Source organism: Zea mays, chromosome 6 (assembly GCF_902167145.1).
Source record: "Zea mays cultivar B73 chromosome 6, Zm-B73-REFERENCE-NAM-5.0, whole genome shotgun sequence".
Lineage (NCBI taxonomy): Eukaryota > Viridiplantae > Streptophyta > Magnoliopsida > Poales > Poaceae > Zea > Zea mays.
In genome coordinates, this window is record NC_050101.1 from 163,346,474 (window position 1) to 163,366,126 (window position 19,653).

Genomic DNA, 19,653 nt, shown 5'->3' on the forward strand with positions numbered 1-19,653 from the left:
CTTTGAAAAAAAACTACTTGCTTGTACATTTTATATGTACATATATTAATTAGTACGTGTATATATTAAATATTCATCAATATCATTTATAAATATGTAAAACAAAAAGTCACTTTTGTACCGCTCAAACTGGTACTAAAATTCCCTATTTAGTACCAATTCATGCCAGGAATCGATACTAAAGTTGGACTTTTAGTACCAATTCAAGCCAAAACCCGGCAATAAAGGCTTACCTTCACTATCGATTTGTGCAACCAGGACTAAAGATTAGAGCATTTGATTTCTATTGTACTGCAACCGGTTTTTTTAAGTGGTACTGATGTCCCGTTCTCCGGTAGTGCACTTCCCCACAACAGCTCCCCTCCATGTGCCCCCATAGCTTTGTGTATTGGAAAGATGGTGGATGTGGCCAAGTGACGATTGGATCTTATATGCCAATGTCCGCCCCCCCTTCCCACCATATAGCTTGGTCGGTTGAAACAATTGTGGATGGATATGGCTCAATGATGAGTGAGTGAGTCTCATGCACCATGTCTAGTGGAAAGGGTCTAGAAGCCCTGATTTGAAGACACCTATTAGAGTAGATAAAAAAATGAGACAGGGAACCTTCAAATAATATATAACAAAAAAAAAGACTTGGATTTGAAGGCTTGGGTTGTCGGATTGTTTGCTTCCCTAGGTAATGGACATTTGTCACGATACCTTTAGCATTACGGACACCTGGCTTACGCTTTGGTCACAACTTAAATAAGGAGGTATTTGGTTTCTATGGACTATTTTTTAATCCCTCGATATTATTCTATTTTAGTTTCTAAATTGCTAAATATAGAAACTAAAATAGAGTTGTAGTTTTCGTATTTAGTAATTTAAGGACTAAAATAGAATAAAATGGAGAGACTAAAAATTAGTCCCTAAAAACTAAACACCTCCTAAAGAAGACTACTCACATAGCATATCACAAATCCATGCATCATATACATGTAGAAACATCAAGCAGTGAACCACACAAAAAAAGATGTACGCAGTTGACAGTCGCTCACTTGTCGTATTTGCTAGTGACGCGTCTTCCATTAATCACAGCAATGTACCTGGACGTGACTACAGATCAGCCGAACAAACTAGGCCCTGTTTCAATATTAAGGGATAAATTTTAGCAGCTCTTTCAGATACTTTTAGCCATTTGGTCAGTGGCGGACCTAGGATTTTGGCCAAGAGTATGCCATAATAATTTTTACACTAGAGCCTAAACATATGAAATACGAAATTTGCAAGAAACAATGTTTGAAAGATAATTACCATACTATTTGTTCGGACGACGCTTTCTAAAAGCCATAAAGGTCTCAATTATATCATCTTCATCGACTTTGAAGAAAAGATCTCGTTCGATGAATGTGACTAGACAATCGTCCAAAAGACTATCACCCATCTTATTTCTTAACTTAGTTTTGACCAAAGACATTGCAGAAAATGCCCTCTCAACACTTGCTGTTGCCACCGGCAGAAGTAATATCAATTTGAGAAGCAAGAAAACCATATCGAACACGATATGCCTCTTTTTTTCAACAAGCTTAACTGACATGTCAACAAGGCAATGAAGGCCTTTGAAGTTATCATCTTGCCTCATTGCATCAATATAATTATTAAGCTGCAACTCAAGTTTCAGCAAATCATTCCCAAATATGTCATTAGGGTAAAATTCAGCTAGTCTTCGTATCTTCTGCGCATCAAAGGAAGCAAATGAATCAGAAGGATCTAAGGCTGACATACAAGAAAGCAACTCCATATTGACCTCATCGAACCGGTTATCAAGCTCTTGACTAATTTGATCAATGACACCAATATATATTTCTCTTCTGAAGTGATCATCATTTGTTTGGTTTCGAGTGTATCGTGCTGATTTTCCATAAGGCACATAATTATCCTCCATAGCAGGAACTTGGATGCCATATTGATTGCAAAACAATGTAACCCTTTGTAGGAATTGATCCCAACCATTAGACCTCAATTCTTGCATTCTGCTCTTTGCCACATTAACAAGTGAGATTGCATTGATGATATCTTGCTCCCTTCTTTGCAAACACTCAGATAATTCATTTGTGTATCCAAGAATAACAAACATTAATTGTGCAAAGAAAACAAACTCAAAGGACTCAAATGCTCCAAGAACAAAATGAATTTTTGTCCAATCGCCCTTATGTGAAATATCAGCCCCTAGAGCGATGAGTACGTCACGAATTGTGGGGTACATAGAAATGATGCTACAAACAGTTTTGTAATGAGAGCCCCATCGAGTCTCACCAGGCCTAGGCAACCCCATCTCTTGATTTAATCCAGTCCCAGTTTCAAGTTCACGGCAATCTAGTGCTTTTCTGATATTCTCAAGCCTAGCATTTCGAAGCATACCATGGCGCTTACAAGAAACTCCAACAATATTTAGCAAGAGAGTTATTTGATCAAAAAATGTCACACAATCGGTATTCCCCTTAGCAACGGCAATAAGAACTAGTTGTAGTTGATGTGCAAAGCAATGTATATAATAAGCAGAAGGTGACTCTTTCATTATCAATGTTTTCAGCCCTTTTATCTCTCCTTTCATGTTGCTGGCTCCATCATAACCTTGACCTCGGATTTGAGCCATAGACAAACCATGGCTAACAAGAAGAGCTTCAATTGCTTCCTTAAGTGACAAAGAACTAGTATCATCTACAAGGATAACTCCAATAAGTCGCTCACATGGTCTTCCCAATTTATCAACATAACGCAAGCAAAGAGCTAGTTGTTCTTTATGTGATATATCACTAGACTCATCAGCTAAAATTGCATAGGGTTCTTCACCAAGATCTTCAATTATTTTCTTTCTAGTTTCTATGGCACAACAATGAATAATCTGCTTTTGTATCTTTGGGCTAGTTAAGGTACAGTTACCTGGAGCATTCTCTAAAACATATTTCTTCACCTCTTCACTGTTTGATGCAAGAAATTTCAAAAGTTCAAGAAAGTTGCCTCTGTTGTTAGACTCTTCACTCTCATCATGTCCACGAAATGCCAATCCTTGACGCAATAGAAACTTCAAACACCTAAGTGAATAAGTCAATCTGATCTTATAAAGACGAAGATCCTCTTTACTCCACTTATCAATGTGATAATCAATTGTTGCCTCAGGATTCACGAAGCCACTATACCTCTCTTGAGCTGCATTGTGCGCACTAGAACCCACATGTTTCAAAAGTGCCTTCTCTCCTATATTCCAATTTCTCCAACCATCTATAACAAATGCATCTGCCCCCTTGCTCTTACATTTGTTGTCTTTGAACAAATAGCATATAAAGCAAAATACAGAATCCTTCTTGATACTATACTAGTAGTGTGCCCGTGCTTTGCTACGGTTTCATTTATACAGCGTAAACTACAAAGATGTGTGCATCCTATTTATTAAAGCCAACAACCATGTTTCAAATATACATTTGTGCAAAAATTTATTATAGGAAGTGATCGGGTGGTGGTGCTTGGTAGTTGAGATATACACGAGACATTTATTAAGAAAAATAAAGAATGGTCTTTTTATCTTGTGTATACGCATTCTTCTACTTTCTTTATCATTAGAAACAAAGAGAAAAAGATTCTAACACAATTTCTATTACATAGTTAAGCCTAACGCGTGCGGGCAGTGGCCACACACAAAGCACGTACACAATAATTATATAAAAAACGAACAATATTTATTCTTTGTTAATAACCAATGCATAACTAAACTCGGGATATTTTGGATTAAAAACTTAGTCATAAAAACATTGATTGTGTTGCAATATACTGAACATCTTTGTGTAGTAAACATGAGTGGGACAATTTCTATATATGTTGTTTAAGAAAAGTAATAGATAAATCAGCACAACACCGGTGGCTTTGCCGATGTAGGCCTCAACATCTTCATCTGATACTTCAGCAGCCTCAACCTCTGGTGCATGCTGACCAACTTCCATCGCCCGACTCATCTGACAAAACACATCACAAATTATAGATAAAATCATTCGATGATGGGCATCCCATGCAGACATAGTGATTAGTCATCTTATCATCATCATGTCAGTCTCGCTACAAATTAAATTAATAATAGTGGGAGAGGGGGCAATGTCATCCATCGTATACAGACCCAAAAAAAACAATGCTGTCGCCTGTCATCAAGCCAAGCCCACCAAATCTTCTTAATCTGTCAATCATGGGTCACACCACACCACATTATAGACATCTCAATATATTCCAACTTCAGCTGCTATGTTCTCATCACATAATTTTTCTTTTCACTCGAGCTTCACATATCACAGAAGAGAATGAACCTAATCACATCAACAAACAAAGAAAAAGGAATGTCGGTTATAAAATTGTTTGTGCACCACTACATAGAACACCAACTCTTTGTACTCGCAAAAAAATCAATGGCATGCAAACCTGGTAATTTCTACCATCAGCTCGCCACATATAGAACATGAGCTACTACTTCCGAGGCACGACAGGAGGGAGCTGCTGGAGGCCTCCTGAGGGGCTGGCTCGATCGATTCAGAACGCCTAATCTTCGGTTGAGTAAAAGCAAAAAGGAATTCCTTGAAGGTCACCATTCCATTATTGTCTCAATTCATCTCTGCGTTCACCAAAGGAGTAAATATCCTGGCAGATATATAAACAGGTAATAACCATGATTGGACTGGAGTAATAATAACCAATACATAACTAAACTCGAAATATTTTGGATTAAAACTTAGTCATAAAAACATTTATTGTGTTGCAATACACTTAACATCTTTGTGTAGTAAACAGGAGTGGGACAATTTCTATATATGTTGTTTAAGAAAAGTAATAGATAAATCAGCACACCACCGGTGGCTTTGCCGATGTAGGCCTCAACATCTTCATCTGATGCTTCAGCAGCCTCGACCTCTGGTGCATGTTGACCAACTTCCATCGCCCGACTCATCTCACAAAACACATCGCAAATTATAGATAAAATCATTCGATGATGAGCATCCCATGTTGACATGGCGATCCGTCATCTTATCATCATCATGTCAGTCTCGCTACAAATTAAATTAATAATAGCGGGAGAGGGGGCGATGTCATCCATAGAGACCTGAAGAGCAGCACACATAAGGCGAAAGCACTGCTGCCATCGTGTACAGACACAAAAAAAACAATGTTGTCATCAAGCCAAGCCCACCAAATCTTCTTAATTTATGTCAATCATGGGTCACACCACACCACATTATAGTCATCTCAACGGACTGAGGTTGATGGTTCAAATGAGTCCAATGACTTTGAGCCTGGTTCACTTAACACAACAAACCAGCTCATATGCCAATGGCTATCTTTCACAATGCGACCAATTCACTGCACAGGTTGAGCCCATTGCTTCTACTGTGCCTTACATGGTTGGGAGGTTCTCCAGGATTCCAATTCGACAATAGATCAAGTAATAAAACGATACAGTTTTTATATGTTTCTGATGCTACTAATTTGTGGTTGCAGTGGTAGCCACAAAAGAGATTGGCCTGGATCAGGATCTTTCTATGGAAATCTTGATTCAGGTGGTGAATGCGGGGTACCAGCTCAGAATATGTTCTACGTGCCAGCAGAAAACCGTGAGCAGTTCTGGTATGAAATAAAACATGAAGCTACTGCTTATATACGTGGTCAAATACAAAGATATTTCTGGTTCAACTAAAATAAATAATAGACAGGCAAAAGAGGACATTAACAACCTTTTATGGTGTTTGATGAAGCTGAGATGGCTGAAATTTCACTACTCATGACACCTGCAAAAAAGTCAAAAACAAATACTTATGGCAGTTAACAAATACAGCATTGAAGCTATTTGTTGATGGAGCTGAGCTGTGCATCACTGTCCATCTAGAAAGTTACAGTATTTTCCAACCTTTTTTCTGTAAGAAGCTCTCATTGAACATCAGCTTATAATTCTAGGTACTCAACGGACTACGGGATGTTCCGTTTCTGCGTAAGCCAATACCGAGTTGGACTGGAGGCCAGGAACAGAGCAGTACAGGTTCATCGAGCACTGCCTGTCATCTGTTGATCGGCAGAAACAGCCATGGCTTATCTTCCTCGCGCACCGTGTCCTGGGTTACTCGTCAGCCACCTTCTACGCCGACGAAGGAACGACCGAGGAGCCCATGGGCCACGAGTGCCTTCAGCCACTCTGGTAGAAGTACAAGGTCGATATCGCTATGTACGGTTTCAATAAATTATATAAAAATGAACACCACATATTAATTATTATAATCTAACTCAAAATCTCAAATTCTTACACAATACGAACCAAACCGGCAATTTCCTCTAGACATGCAAAAATTAAGGTCCAGTCCCAACCGCTTCTTGAAAGTTGATCACACCGGGATGGAGATGGACAGGGAGACAAAAGATAAGGGTTGAAGCTGAGATCAAGAAGGGGGAAGACGGAGCTAAAGAGAACTGAGATCATGGCGAAAAACGCACATGCAGGTCGCTATGTTTTTTGCGAGGAAGTTGAAACAGAGCAGTGGAAAGAATGGTGGCAGTTCGTCTAACTTAAGTGGACACTATTACCAAGAAAGGCGAGAATGTTTAGTGTCAACACAACATCCTGATAAGTGATAAATGGTTATAATTTTGCAAAAAAAAAGTTCCTAGAATTTGTTATATGACAAAGCAAAAATTCTCGTCTAGAGCACATAGGCCGACAACACTTAAACTACTCAGATGCTATCCTGACTGTTACAAGGCCTTAATGATGTTATTACATTGCACAGGGAATCTGGATTCCTATATATCATAACATATTTGTTGTTGTATATGCAATTATTATGCATTCCAGTTTTAGTTTGGAGTTGCAAAACGGATTCAGTTACAGGTGTGCTTGTTCAATTATATAGAAAAAATGTCTGTACCAGAAGTAACATACGGAATTTTTTATACCTATAAAGCTGCTATAGAATAATATGTATTTGTATATTACTTTTTCTAACTCCACATAAACATACTCTCCAGAATTAGTTTTAGAAATAATGTGACTATGCTCAAGAACCATGCATACAAGATAATCTAGCAGTAGCATGTGAAATTCTCATTATAGTAGTAGTTCGACCATAATGATTCTTTCTGTTTTGTGCTAGTATACATCAAAGCTGAAATGTACATCAAGGGCTAACTACAACTTGATGAAATGTACTTCAAGAGGTAACTATGATATATGACAAAGAAAAATCTACCGTACAAATAGTAAAGGCATTGGATATCTTTTATTCTAGATGCTTCTTATCTACAGAGAGTAAGGATTTAGGATGTTCATTCTTTTCAGAAAAAGCTGTTGTTACCAGAAAAAAATGTACACAGTGAGCACGTGATTTTAGCTTACATTCTGTAGGCTTAGGAATATATTTCGCAAGCCGATACTACCTTTCCATTGACGAACCATGTTGGAAACCTTCAAGACCAGAAGCGGCACATTCTGCAGTCCTTTACTTTCCATTACCAACTCAATTTGGGAAATATTCCACATAGTCTAGAATTTTTGTAGCTTCACCACCAAACATATAAACATCTGGTTAGATTGAAAAGTGGTTCTGACCTTTTTGTGTTGTACTTCCAATATCTTCAGAAACTCTCCTAGTTGCTCGGAACTACCAAAATACAGTATATGGTAGTAGAATTCAGTTGATATGTTATCACATAACATATGGAGAAAAAATACATGTCAGTTTATTATAAAGCACCTCTCCTCCAAACGGATAGTTCGCACTGGTAGAAATTTTAGAAGGAAAAACAACGCGGAGCAGACGGAGAGCAAGAGCGCTCTGCCCACCTGTGCCAGTCCAAAGAAACCAACAAAATCAGCAGGTCTTTGTGAGTCCCATGGGTAATGAGAAGTGGTAAGCACGAGGCAGCGATCGGTTGATCTGACCCAAGTTGATGCTTCTGTTGATTGCGCCTAAGAACTTGGAGCCACCGAGAGAGAACATGTTGGACTTCAAAAGCGGCTCGTTGGCACTGGACGAGTACATGATTCCAGCTCCGAAGTGAGGGCTCTGCAACGTGGTTTGTTAGCCCCGCTCCCGGAAGAAGATTTGACAGCATTTGTTTAAGCGGCATAACATTTAAGGGGATACACGTCCTTGCCTGCTCCGGCAGAGCTAGACGACGACGTTGTCGGGCAGGCTCTCCCAGCAGTCTCACACACGATGCCATACAATGAGCAGAATGTAATGTCTAGCTCCTCGAGCTGAGGGAAGCAATTAACTGCCTCTACAAAACCTTGATTAGTGATGTAATGGCACAGGCAGAGATGGAGGCTCTTCAATGAGGGGGCCCTGCATCAGAGTTGGTAAATCTGGATGAGCTTGTTTTTAGTCAATCCAAATAATCAGGTCTCAGACCCAAGCTGATTTCTAAGATCATAACATGCAGCATAAAAAATTGTGCTACAAAAGTTGCCAAAAATGGTTACAAGCCAGTTCTTAAATCAATCAATAATAACATACCGAAAACTATCTAAAACCTATTTAGAAGGCAAAATTCAACACGCATACTGTCTTAGGTGACACTGTACAGTTAGTCTATGTATGCCATCTTGCTAAAGGATTGCGAGGATAACGAACCACACTAAAACACCACTAACAGAGGTAAGCATTATCTCAGCATAAATGAGAAATCAAACTTGCTAAAGTTGGTAACTGTTGTAAACCAAAAGCCGATGCAGCAGCACAAACAGATGATAGGTTTGTCAGTTCAATTTGTGGAACATGAAGCAAACAGTTGCACCCAGTAAACACTAAACAAACAAAAAAGATCAGTTCTGACTACGAAGTCATTTACAGGCATTGGGTTACACCAACACTAAACGACACGAGTAATTTCAAGTAGAAGAAAGAAAGTAACCACTGATGATAGTAAAAATTTGGCAGCAGACAACTCAATTACACGATGATCTTTTCCTTTGACGGTGTGGAGGACGCGGAGAGGTGCGAGGTGCCGAGGATCCACACGTCCTCGAGCTCCATGAAGTTTAGCGGCCACCACGCCGGGACAGGGCCAAACTGCCGCCACCACGCCGGGACAGGGCCAAACTGCCGCCACGATACGCGTACAAGCGCACCGGACTCGACCAGACCCGCCAGCGAGGGGTTCCCTGCGGCGGCGGCGGCACCCCAACCAACTCGTAGATTCTAATCGTCTGCAACAATCAAACGCAAAAATACGTATACCACCATAGAAAATAAGCTTGAGCTAATACCTCTGGAGAAAGCCCTTCTGGAGTCAGCCCCTTCTGTGAGCTCCAAATCCAAATCGCTGGAGTCGGCTTTGAAGTCCTCATCGTCTTACGCAGCGAACGAGCGTCTGCCGCCCCTCTTGAACTTCTTCTTCGGCTGCTAGATGTCCCACTCCATGAGCCGGCGCGGCGCTGGCTCGCGAAGGTCGGCAAGGATCGCGTCGCCGCACAGCACGAAGCGGGGTTGCGGGGTGGGGACTCCATGGAGCGTCCACACCATGCAGATCGGTCTTCCAGGGAGATATTGGGAGCGGCAGATCGGGGGGAGGGGGAGTAAATCGCGCATACGTACAGAGACTCCATGGATGGCGTCCACGCGATGCAGAGATTGGGAGCGACAAATCGAATACTTCCATGGAGGTGAGACAGATCGGGGGGAGTGGATTGCGCGGACGTCATTGCTAGAAGTGGAGATCACGGCGAGGAGAGGCGGGTCCACGTGCGGGCGAGGGGGGAGGGACGGGCGAGATTTCTGCGGCGGGACGACAGTCGGGGAAGATGGGGCGACGCGATGTGCGGGAGCGGGGGCACGACAAGTGTGGACGCCCTCCTTGCTGTCTTATAGAGTAGTAATAGATTCAAGCCAATGATGTTTATGAAACCAAACGAAATTGAATTGACGATATCTCTTTCCTATTTTTCTTTTTGGAAATTCATGTGCATATGGTTGGAATGGACCTTTAAGAATATATAATCTACGAATTGCATCTTGATCATTAATAGGGTAACTTTGGATGGGCATTCTTTCACCTGGATCATGTGGAAGGCGATTGATATCATAAACCGGTGTTGGCTGCGGCGAGACATCATCAGTTGGAATTGATGGCGGATAAGATGGTATAGGGTTCATAATTTCTTCAGTAACTCTCTCCTGCACTTGAGGTTCATCTTCCACCATAGTTGCAGCTGGAGACGATGAAACAACAACCTTCTTTGATGAATATTTCTGAAAAAGAGATGCGATGTCTCCATTCCTCTTCATAATTCAATAATTCTACAAAACAAAATAGGCGATGCATTAACATTCAGTGAAATACTCTATATGCTAGAATAATTTAGGAGCTATTTTTGTTTCCGAAGTATGGCTGCAATAAAAATGCAGCAGATAGCCGTAACCTGATTTTGAGTGGCCATTGCTGATCAGAGGATGAATTGGGGTTACCTTTTATTTCTATGAGGTATGCGTGTAATCACTAATCAGTCTGCATCTGAAGGGGGCAAAACTGCAAAAATGCAATCCATATTAATTATTTAATTTGCAATTTGATGAATGAGTATCAAAACTTACGGACCTCTGGAATTCTTGATTACTAATAGGTCTGGACATCAGCCATCAGGAATTCAGATTTCAGAATCAGCCAATCAGGCGAGAGAAAACAAAAGAGGAATAGAGGATCGCTATGCTGTAGTGTTGTACGCCTGTTAGCCTATACGCAGTACGCTCGTCTCGTTGCCTTGTTGCGGTGCCGGTGCGGCGCTGCTCGGCTCCGGGCTCCGGCTGACCGCTGACGGACGGAGTGACGGCTGTCGGCGCGTCGCTGTGTCTACCAAGCACTCAAGCAGACTGCAGACTACCACCTGCAGACGCCAAGGGCCAGACAGAGATGCAGATCGCTGATCGGCAATCGCAGCACGTTGCAGTCGCAGCGCCGAAGGAGGAACGGCGGAAGCGGAACAGACGAAGAGTCATCGTCGTATTTATGTATTCTACTGGTTTATTGGGCTGCAAATGGAACTATATGTATAAGTGGGCTAGATTCTACAGGGTATGCCACGGCCTACCTGGCATACCCTGTAGGTCCGCCACTGCATTTGGTGATCTAAACAGGAGAGTTAATGATGATGTGATAAAATTTAGCACCTATTATCTAATAAGCTGCTCAAGAGGTATTAAAAGGAGCTAAACGTGGCCAGAGAACCTCATTTTGCACCTCATACCTTTCAACCACATTCTCTCTCCGCATTTGGAGCATAAATGTCTTTTTATTCAATATGCTAAACTTTATTATAGTAGTCAAAACACTAAAGAGCTAAACTTTAGTTCTTTAATTCGTACGACTAAAGTTTAGTAGAAAGCTAAAGTTTATTTCGTAAGAGTAAAACAGGAGTCTTACCCAAAACCGAAAGATCGGGCCATAAAGCGGAAAAAAGGGGCTATAATTAATAAAACACACACCAAATAATGATTTCTGATAAGGTATCAATCGGGGGCACTTTCGAAGGCAAGTGAGTTGCGTCATCGGCAAACATACGTGCGTATTTTATTGCCCTCGGACAGAATATAGATAAACTATACTACTAGCTTCTTTTGTTTCCCGATATCACACCGAGAGCCGTTGATTTGCCTGCAAAGGCTTCAGGGCGAAGCAACAGCGTGTATTAAACCAAATCACCATCAGGGATACGCTGGGCCAGCATATACTCGTATGATTGCCATCGGCTACAGTGGCGGCAGGGCGCGCGGGCTTGGCTGCATCTGGAAGCGACCCGACTCACCCGCTCGCTGGTGGCTTCGGGTGCCACCTCTCGCATCTACAAGGAAGGAACTTTTGAGAGGAGATAGCGACAGGGACAGAGCGAGTGCCAACGACACATGTCACCCTAAAAGATTCAGAGGCACAAATTCCTCACGCTCGGATCAGATATCGTTCATGCGAAATCCACGGATAATTCACACTCATGTGTGTTTTGCCACGAGTCACACAACCACGCTTCATCGGGAGCCAAACAGCACTGAAGGCTTTTGAGAGTCAGAAAACCGGAAGAGGTTGTAGGGGCAAAAATCCCTTTCTTATTCAATTTGAATAAGAAGGAGATTTTCTTCACTCTAATTCCCTCCGACATTGCTACTGCTTCCATTCCTCGCATTCAGCTTGAAGAGCCATATTGAACAACTATAAAGAGCATCTACCACTGCTCGGATTAGCCTCCCTCCTATCATTCTCATAAGGATTGGCTTCCGCTTACTTTAGGTCTTGACCTATTGCTAGTGCGGTTGAAGGCGTTGTTGATGGTAAGGTGATTAGTGATATGAAGACGGATTGCCCGAAACAGAATAGCTCTCAAATTAGTCCTGAAGATTTGGATACAAGAGTAGCGAACTAGGCAGACTAGTGGTTTGCTTGACCACACCTAAAACCTATATTCAAAGGAGGCTAGCTTTTTGTCTCTCCATCAACTCAACGTAATCCCAAAAAAAAAAAAAGATTATTTGTTCTTTACCACACACTCTAAAAGATTCCGCTATAAAAAATATTATTTATTTTTTACCACACGCTCTAAAAGATTATGTACTCTATATCTTCGTGATCTCTAACAACGTCCTCTAAATTTTGTACTCTATATCTCATTCTCCATAATTTCACCAAATCCCTATTATCAGAAAATTTCAAAATCCATATTTACAGAAACATTTTTAACTGATTTACATGTTATAATTTGTTTCTAAAATTGTATTAATAAATATGTTTTTTAGAGATCAAAAGGGCGTTGAGGCAAAACAAACAACGGGGCAAATATCAAAACATACATCTCAGTAAGAATCGGCACATGCCGATGCAATATTAATACTTCAAAATGGGAACAAAACTCTCGAGTCTCGATAGCAATGTTAACAAAAAGTACAGCTCAGAATTAACAGCTCTGTCGCTAAACTTCACAACCTTGAACCTCACTATCGAAAGTGATCTAAAACCTTGGCAGTTTACTCCATAGTAGAGCCTGTCAGTTTACTCCATTCTTGACTATCGAAAGTGATCTAAGACCTTGGCTTCTCCTTCTTCTCCTTGAAGAGCGCGAGCAGCGACACACCAGATACCTTCACAACCTTGAACCTGACACCAGGGATATCTCCCACAGCATGGCCCTTACGACCAAACCCAGCAATCAACACCTCATCCTACAGCAAAAGAGATGGTTAGCTTTTTCATTACATAGATTTTGACAATCACCACAAGGCGGCGAACTGGTCAAGGAACACATACATTCTCCTCGATGTAGTTTAGGCAACCATCATTTGGCACAAAGGCAGCAATCTTTTTCCCATTCTTCACCAGCTGAACACGGGCACACTTACGGATGGCAGAGTTCGGCTGCTTGGCCTCAATACCACTACACAGTGGAAGCAATAAACCTTAGCCCAAGCACAGCAAGTACAAGATAATAAAAGCACCGATCATTCCCATATCCAACGTACATCTTCTCCAGAACGATGCCCTTGGCGTGAGATGATCCAGCAAAAGGTTTCTTCCACTCATTGCCCAAGTGGCTTTTCTTGTATGCCTTGTCAGCCCACCTCTGGTTCCTGCGGTGGGTCTTGAGCTTGCGCCCAGCTCCCATACCGCGTGTCTTCCTGTGATACGATGTGAATTAAAAGGTGATATGTTAAATCATACATACATCACAGGATCTGCAACTCATGACCACAATTTTCCATGTCCAGTGCATAAACATGTTCGCCATGACACAACACAACCCTACCATGCAAAACAAAAATCATGTAGGAAATGCACGAACTACAATCGTGCATCAAAATGCAACAATGTGAACAATTCAGTACTGAGATAATTTTTAACTTATACCCTGAATTGTATGAGTGTTGCAAACAACCAACATTTCACCTAGCAGACTGTAAACATTAGCCACACACGAATCCATTCTTTTAGCTAGACGGCTAGACCAAACAAGCATATCCGTCCATCTATAGAACGTTGATGGATGACGACTGGGTACTGGCATTCACAAGTTACAACATAACAAAAAAAAAACCACAGGCATATCAACCCAGAAGAGGAGAATCTTAAAACGTCGGATACCCATTTAATAGAGGACTTGTATGCCGCCACGCATAACCTCAAGGACCCAAGCGTTGGAATCCTGGAGCACATGACTACACAGCGGCAACGGATTGGTGTAGCTTATGAATATGTTTAGCACTGACGGTGTATAATCTGATCAGCACTGGACCGTCAATAAGCTCGGTTTTTGCTTTTCGCCTCTAACCCGATTCCATTCTCTAACCAGATCAGAAGACTTGCTAGATCACAAGGCACGCAGCGAAATCTACGCATCAACGAGAGAAAGCAGATGCATTGCTGCGGCGAAGGAACGCCTCGAAACAACGAGCACGGGCGCAGGACACTGGAGCGAGACGGGGGAGACTCACCCCATGGTAGCGGAGGGAGGAGACCGGCTGTGACGGTTGGCGACGCTGCGGTAGCCGGATGCAACGGGCTTCGAGTTCGAAGGCAAGGCTAAGGCTGCGGCTGCGGCGTCGGCGTCGGCGGCGGGATCGAGAGGGGCAAGAAAAAAAAAATATAGTAGGGTTGGCAGTTAGGGTTTGCTTGATCTGCGTCACGATTCGTGCTGGCGGGTGCTTCGGTCGTATGTGGACTCTAAATTTTAGAGTCGACAAGTGAGCAAGATATGAGAACGAATTTTCCTACACAAGCTGAAGCATCTCAGAAAAAATTTAGGCCATCAGGATACAACGGCCGAAGGAACCTGAAACGATCCACAAGCAAATGTGCAATACAGATCAAACTCAGCTCAACGAGGAAAAACATTGGCCCAAATGTTCCTATACTGATTTTCAGTGTCATCAAAGTAGATACTATGCCAACAAAAAAAACTCAATAGATGTGTATACACAGTACGCAACTAGATAATCCAGTAGAACTGATGTCAGTGTTTCATGATTTCAGTTGATACCACAGAGTAGCCTATCAAAAGGTATTCCAGGAAAGAAGAGTAACCTCACAGAGCCACTAGAGCCTAGAGGGTACAACAGTACATGAGACCACATGCACCTTTATTATGTCTCAGATACAAAAAAATAACATCCCTGATTGCAGCACAATCGATCTATAAAGTTGTAGGCTGTAGCCATGGTCAACCAGTCTGGTGAACGGCATAAATATATCTTCCAGTACACTACCAGAACTTCACTGCTATGGTATGTTCTTGAGCACATACAATGGGATGAATGGATGTATCATGTCCAGGATAGGCACAAGTCATAAGTTCATTTATATGAATCCTAAACCTCATTGAAGTGTAAGCGGACAGACAAAATTGACTTCTGATTAGAGAAGAAATCAAGCAGTTCGAACTCTGGAGCTATTATTTACAGAGTTTGTTATGGCATGTAAGGATCTCATTCTAGTCATTCCTTGATGCAGTGCTACACTTTTGGAAAATGAATATCAGCAAGTGAAGAACTGAGATCCTCTCTTGATTGCGACCTCCGACTTTGAAGTGTAGTCTGACCTCGGCTAGGGTTCCTCACCCCGCTAGAAAACTGCATCTGACCTAAGCTCCCAACAGAATAGCTGTGATAGGCACCCAAGGATTGCCTCGAGGACTCCATAAGCTCGACACTGCTGCCTCCTAGTCCTGCAAATGGATGAGGATCTGACCCAGCAACAGTAGGGCTCAGTGGTGTCTTTGTTCTACCATCACCTGCAAAATTAAGAAAGTTCAAATGTTTGATTATCTAAGGTAAGTTACAGTAAAGTAAGTTTCACGTATTTTTGAAGAACTTAAAAGATAACTTGAATTCATGTGACGAAAAACACTCATTCTGTGTAGTATCATTTAGTAGAGAAGAGTCACAAGGATTGGTGATATAATAGATACATTTGAGGTAACATCACAAAGTTTAGTCCAAATGGCATTTTGTAACATAAGGCAGAAGTGAAAACATGAAAGGTCCCACGTCCTTGAAGTTGCACCACACAACAGTTCTACGTAAAGCTGATTCCTAGAAGGTTACATAGTAGAATATTGGAAAACTAACGAAATGTCAAGTTGCTTTATGCTTTCCAACGAAACAAGTTAAGAGCCCTTTGTCTTAAAACAAGTGTATCTAGCAGCCAACCGGGGTGAAAATAATCCAAACCCTGTAGTCCTTACATGGTATGTTAACTTTATACAGAAGGGGAGAAACCAAGATGGCGGGAACATAAAAGAGAAAAACACACTTGCGCATACCTGAACTAATGGGATTCCATAATAAATGTTTGAAAGGCAATCCCATACCAAGAACAGAACTGCCTCCAGAATTATGCCTATGAATTGGCAGATAAGACTTGCGGAATGATCTTGGTATCGAATTGCTGACGCATAGTATGGCACATATGACCAACACAATTGAAATCAGAAACAGTACTATGAGAATATTTGGATTTATCTCCCTGTGCAGTATTCGGTATCCTTGAATATCTAGTCGTGAAGACAATGCTTGACCAGCCTCCAGCAAAGCAACTCCATGAGTCCAAGTAATACTGCCAGAGCCAATTATCACCTGACTATCTTTAATCTGCAATCCCTCTCTCAGTAGTGATGAAATATAAGGAGCTCTGAAGCAATATTGTTCTACAAAAGGCTGTGGAGGAACACTACTCTTTGCAACTTTCCATGGTTTTTCACAAAATTCCTGACCTCTTTTTTGAACATCACCTAGAGTCGCATCAGCAGTCAAATTAAAAAATTTAAAAACCACATAGAAGCCAGAGATAGCGAAAAACTGCCCATATGGTCGGGGAAAGTTAGAGGCAAGAGCACAAGGATGGATGTTACAATCAAGCCCTGGACTTGCACTGGACCACTCAGAAAGATTGACTGTTACTTTTGCAAGAGCACTACATTCATTCCACTGAGGTGCTCCGACCAGTTCAACAGCTATTCCCTGCTTCTCTTTGCCACTGTTCTTCTCGCCGACACTGGGACTTCCATCTTGTTTCAATGGATGGCAGTAAGAACAAATATAATCTTCCTTGAATCCAGTCTGTAGACAGGGATGTTTGACTTGAACCTTGCCATTGCTAGCAACTCCTCCCAGTCTTTTCACTAGATGTGCTACAGATTTATCAAATGCATCATTTAACCCATAACCAGTAAGAGAATAAGCACTGAGGTGATGTTCAACTGAACCAATACTCAGACGAATGCTTGTCTCATCCTGCACTGATTTATCATTCTCAAATGTAACCTGTAATGATGATCCCCCTAAATCAAGTGAACCATATGTCATTTTAGATGATGAGGTGCCAAGCATATCCATGTTGTGGTTAAGAGCTATCCATCCATAATAAGCTTCATCCATGCCACTAATGATCTTAACTCTATCTCTACTACATAAAAATGATGAATTGTTCAGGATATCCCAGGACTTATCCAGGAGCCACTCTGAATCTGCACTAGGTAGCTTGCGAACACCAGCAGTAGCATATAGAAAAAGTGGAGTGTGCTTGTGTGCATGTCTAGGGATCAATTTCTCAGCCATCTGAAGAAGGGGCTCTATTGCCTTCTTCAATCCAGATTCATTGTGAACGAGCTTGCTCAATCCAGGTTCTGTCTCCATTCGCTGATATAGTCGGGTTAATTTACCAGATTTCTTCTTGGGAGCATTCCCTAAAGGTTTCAAAACAATAGGAAATGCATTTGCGTCATTATGATTAATATGCCATTCATAGACATAAACTCTCGTACCAGTGCTGCCACAATCAAGAACAACATAGTATTCAGATCTTCCTTCAGAGAGGAACACATGAAAATATCTCCATGAACCATACGCAAAGAACACCAGTAAGATCAATGCAATAGCACACCCGGCTGCTCTCATGCATTTCTTTCTATTTGTCGGCGATGAGGGGGGTGTTCTTTCTTTTGAAAAGCTTGCGACGGCACCATCTCTTTGAAGCATGCGGACAGGTTTTGGGCGCCCTGAGCTCAGATCACTGCCTACGCTAGAACCCCTTTCCAAAGCATCAATTCTGGTGAAGGTCGGCAAATCTTGAAGAGAAGAAGAAAGACGCATAGTTGCGTCTTTTGCAGTCAGGGCAGCAGTTGTTACAGATTTTTACCAACCAGGGGCAAGAAGCAGGGAGAAGTTTGGGAAGCTGAAGTCATAGGCAGATAGCATAACCAGAAGCAGAGTAAGATACCAGCACCTCTATGCAACCTCGGCCTGCAGAAAAGTTCAAAAGTTAGCTTGCAAACTAGCGTGGCGAAATGCCGAAATCAAATAAAAAACGAAATGCACTGCCATGCTGGACACCATGGCAACATTCTCGTTTTCAGAAGAGTACAAAAGTAGGTTTCCAGCTCCCCAGCTAGGAATACCATGCCTTAAAAGACGAAGACATCCTCTAAACTGAAACCTTGGAGCAAGGTCACTACCAATCCACGAACAACACCGACGCCTGCAATATAACATGTGAAGACAAACAGCTCTAAACCTCAATCTAGCTTCCCACCATTCATCCGACCCACACTGCACCAAATCACAACCGACGAACACTAGCAGTTCCATATCCCAGACCCTAGCAACGAGCCAAAGCCACCACTTTCCCCCTGGCTAACGGCACCCAGGATCGCAACCCCACCAAACCACCGATCCCGACCACTGATCCAAGCGAACGGCAACTACCCCCCAAGCCGTAAGATCTAGCCGCGCGCCGCAGACCCGGGATAGAAACCGGCAGCCACCCGAGGCCGGATCGGATCTGGCGAGGCCCCCAAGCGACCCTGGGACAAGTTCCGTGACTCACCGGTTGGGGCGGCTACCCGCGATCGCCGCCGCCGGCGGCCGAGGGGGGGCAGGCAGATGTGCAGGGGCGCTGGGCCAAGAAGGGCGGGCGCCGAGGGTAGGTGGAGGGGCCCGCGGCGCGGCGGGGCGGGGGCGGCGACTGATGAGGTGGAGTGGAAGCACTCAAAGGCAAGGCGGGGGAGGGCGAGGTCCCGTCTTGCCTCCTGCGCCTGCGTGGCTGCGTCCGCAACGGCGCTGCGACTGCGAGCCTGCGACGGAATGAATGAGATGGGCGTGACGAGTGACCCACTTGGGCGGACTTTCATAGTAGCAGGCTAGCAGCGAAGGAGGGACGGCGCAGCCACTGCTTCCTGCCGCTCATGTCATGAGCTCGGGGCAGCGACGACCCGAGAAGCGAACTCGACGGGCTCAGAATGATACGAACGGCCCATCAGTGACGGTCCAGGCTCAAATCAACTGGTAACCATTGTCTTTCAATGTTAGGGCCTTTGGCACGGCTCTTTCAGCGCTCTAGCTCGGGCTCACAGTCTACCAAACGGCAAATGGTCATAAAAGACGGTCGAGAAACAGAGCCGTTTTAGTTAGAGCATAAAAAACATAGTTTCTATTGACTCCTAGCGAAAGGGTCACTAGTCTAGCGGTTAAGGACTTTCGAGTAGCACCTTCAAATCCTAGTTTTGATTCCTATCGGGAGCGAATTTTCAGGCTTGTTAAAAAATCCTCTAGTTGTACCCTGTCCACTCTCAGGTTACAATATCCTGTGCGCCACCCTCCGGTTGGGCCGTTGCACAGT

The 19,653-nt window shown here is 42.8% G+C and overlaps 2 protein-coding genes and 2 long non-coding RNA genes across 5 annotated transcripts; all 4 read right to left on the bottom strand.

Annotated features, from left to right (window-relative positions):
- Positions 1-4,150: 4,150 nt before the first annotated feature.
- LOC103630442 (uncharacterized) lies at positions 4,151-6,034 on the bottom strand. 2 transcript variants are annotated; one of them, XR_004850381.1, is made up of 3 exons: positions 5,924-6,034; positions 4,447-5,804; positions 4,151-4,334 (listed from the first exon to the last, which is right to left on the bottom strand). It is a non-coding gene; the product is annotated as an uncharacterized lncRNA (long non-coding RNA). The 2 variants fall into 2 exon arrangements; XR_004850382.1 differs by having other exon boundaries at positions 4,447-5,640; positions 5,751-6,034.
- Positions 6,035-7,359: 1,325 nt separating this feature from the next.
- Positions 7,360-9,454, bottom strand: LOC109940647 (uncharacterized). Its single transcript, XR_002263284.1, has 3 exons — positions 7,946-9,454; positions 7,758-7,846; positions 7,360-7,664 (listed from the first exon to the last, which is right to left on the bottom strand). It is a non-coding gene; the product is annotated as an uncharacterized lncRNA (long non-coding RNA).
- A 3,389-nt stretch (positions 9,455-12,843) lies between these two features.
- On the bottom strand, positions 12,844-14,643 carry LOC103630443 (40S ribosomal protein S23). The gene is made up of 4 exons (NM_001324181.1): positions 14,475-14,643; positions 13,506-13,661; positions 13,294-13,420; positions 12,844-13,208 (listed from the first exon to the last, which is right to left on the bottom strand). Exons 1-4 carry the CDS (start codon positions 14,477-14,479, stop codon positions 13,068-13,070), a joined length of 429 nt encoding a protein of 142 aa, NP_001311110.1. The 5' UTR covers positions 14,480-14,643; the 3' UTR covers positions 12,844-13,067.
- A 289-nt stretch (positions 14,644-14,932) lies between these two features.
- On the bottom strand, positions 14,933-19,109 carry LOC124174297 (uncharacterized). Its single transcript, NM_001401304.1, has 3 exons — positions 18,862-19,109; positions 16,301-18,278; positions 14,933-15,769 (listed from the first exon to the last, which is right to left on the bottom strand). Exons 2-3 carry the CDS (start codon positions 18,126-18,128, stop codon positions 15,492-15,494), a joined length of 2,106 nt encoding a protein of 701 aa, NP_001388233.1. The 5' UTR covers positions 18,129-18,278; positions 18,862-19,109; the 3' UTR covers positions 14,933-15,491.
- Positions 19,110-19,653: the final 544 nt, after the last annotated feature.

Coding starts and splice junctions, on each gene's coding strand:
- LOC103630443 (NM_001324181.1), bottom strand. Junction 13,421..13,505: donor GGCATCGTTCTGGAGAAGAT/GTACGTTGGATA, acceptor TCCACTGTGTAG/TGGTATTGAGGCCAAGCAGC. Junction 13,209..13,293: donor TAAACTACATCGAGGAGAAT/GTATGTGTTCCT, acceptor CTTTTGCTGTAG/GATGAGGTGTTGATTGCTGG.
- LOC124174297 (NM_001401304.1), bottom strand. CDS start 18,128: ATGCGTCTTTCTTCTTCTCTTCAAGATTTGCCGACCTTCACCAGAATT. Junction 15,770..16,300: donor ATGGAATCCCATTAGTTCAG/GTATGCGCAAGT, acceptor TTAATTTTGCAG/GTGATGGTAGAACAAAGACA.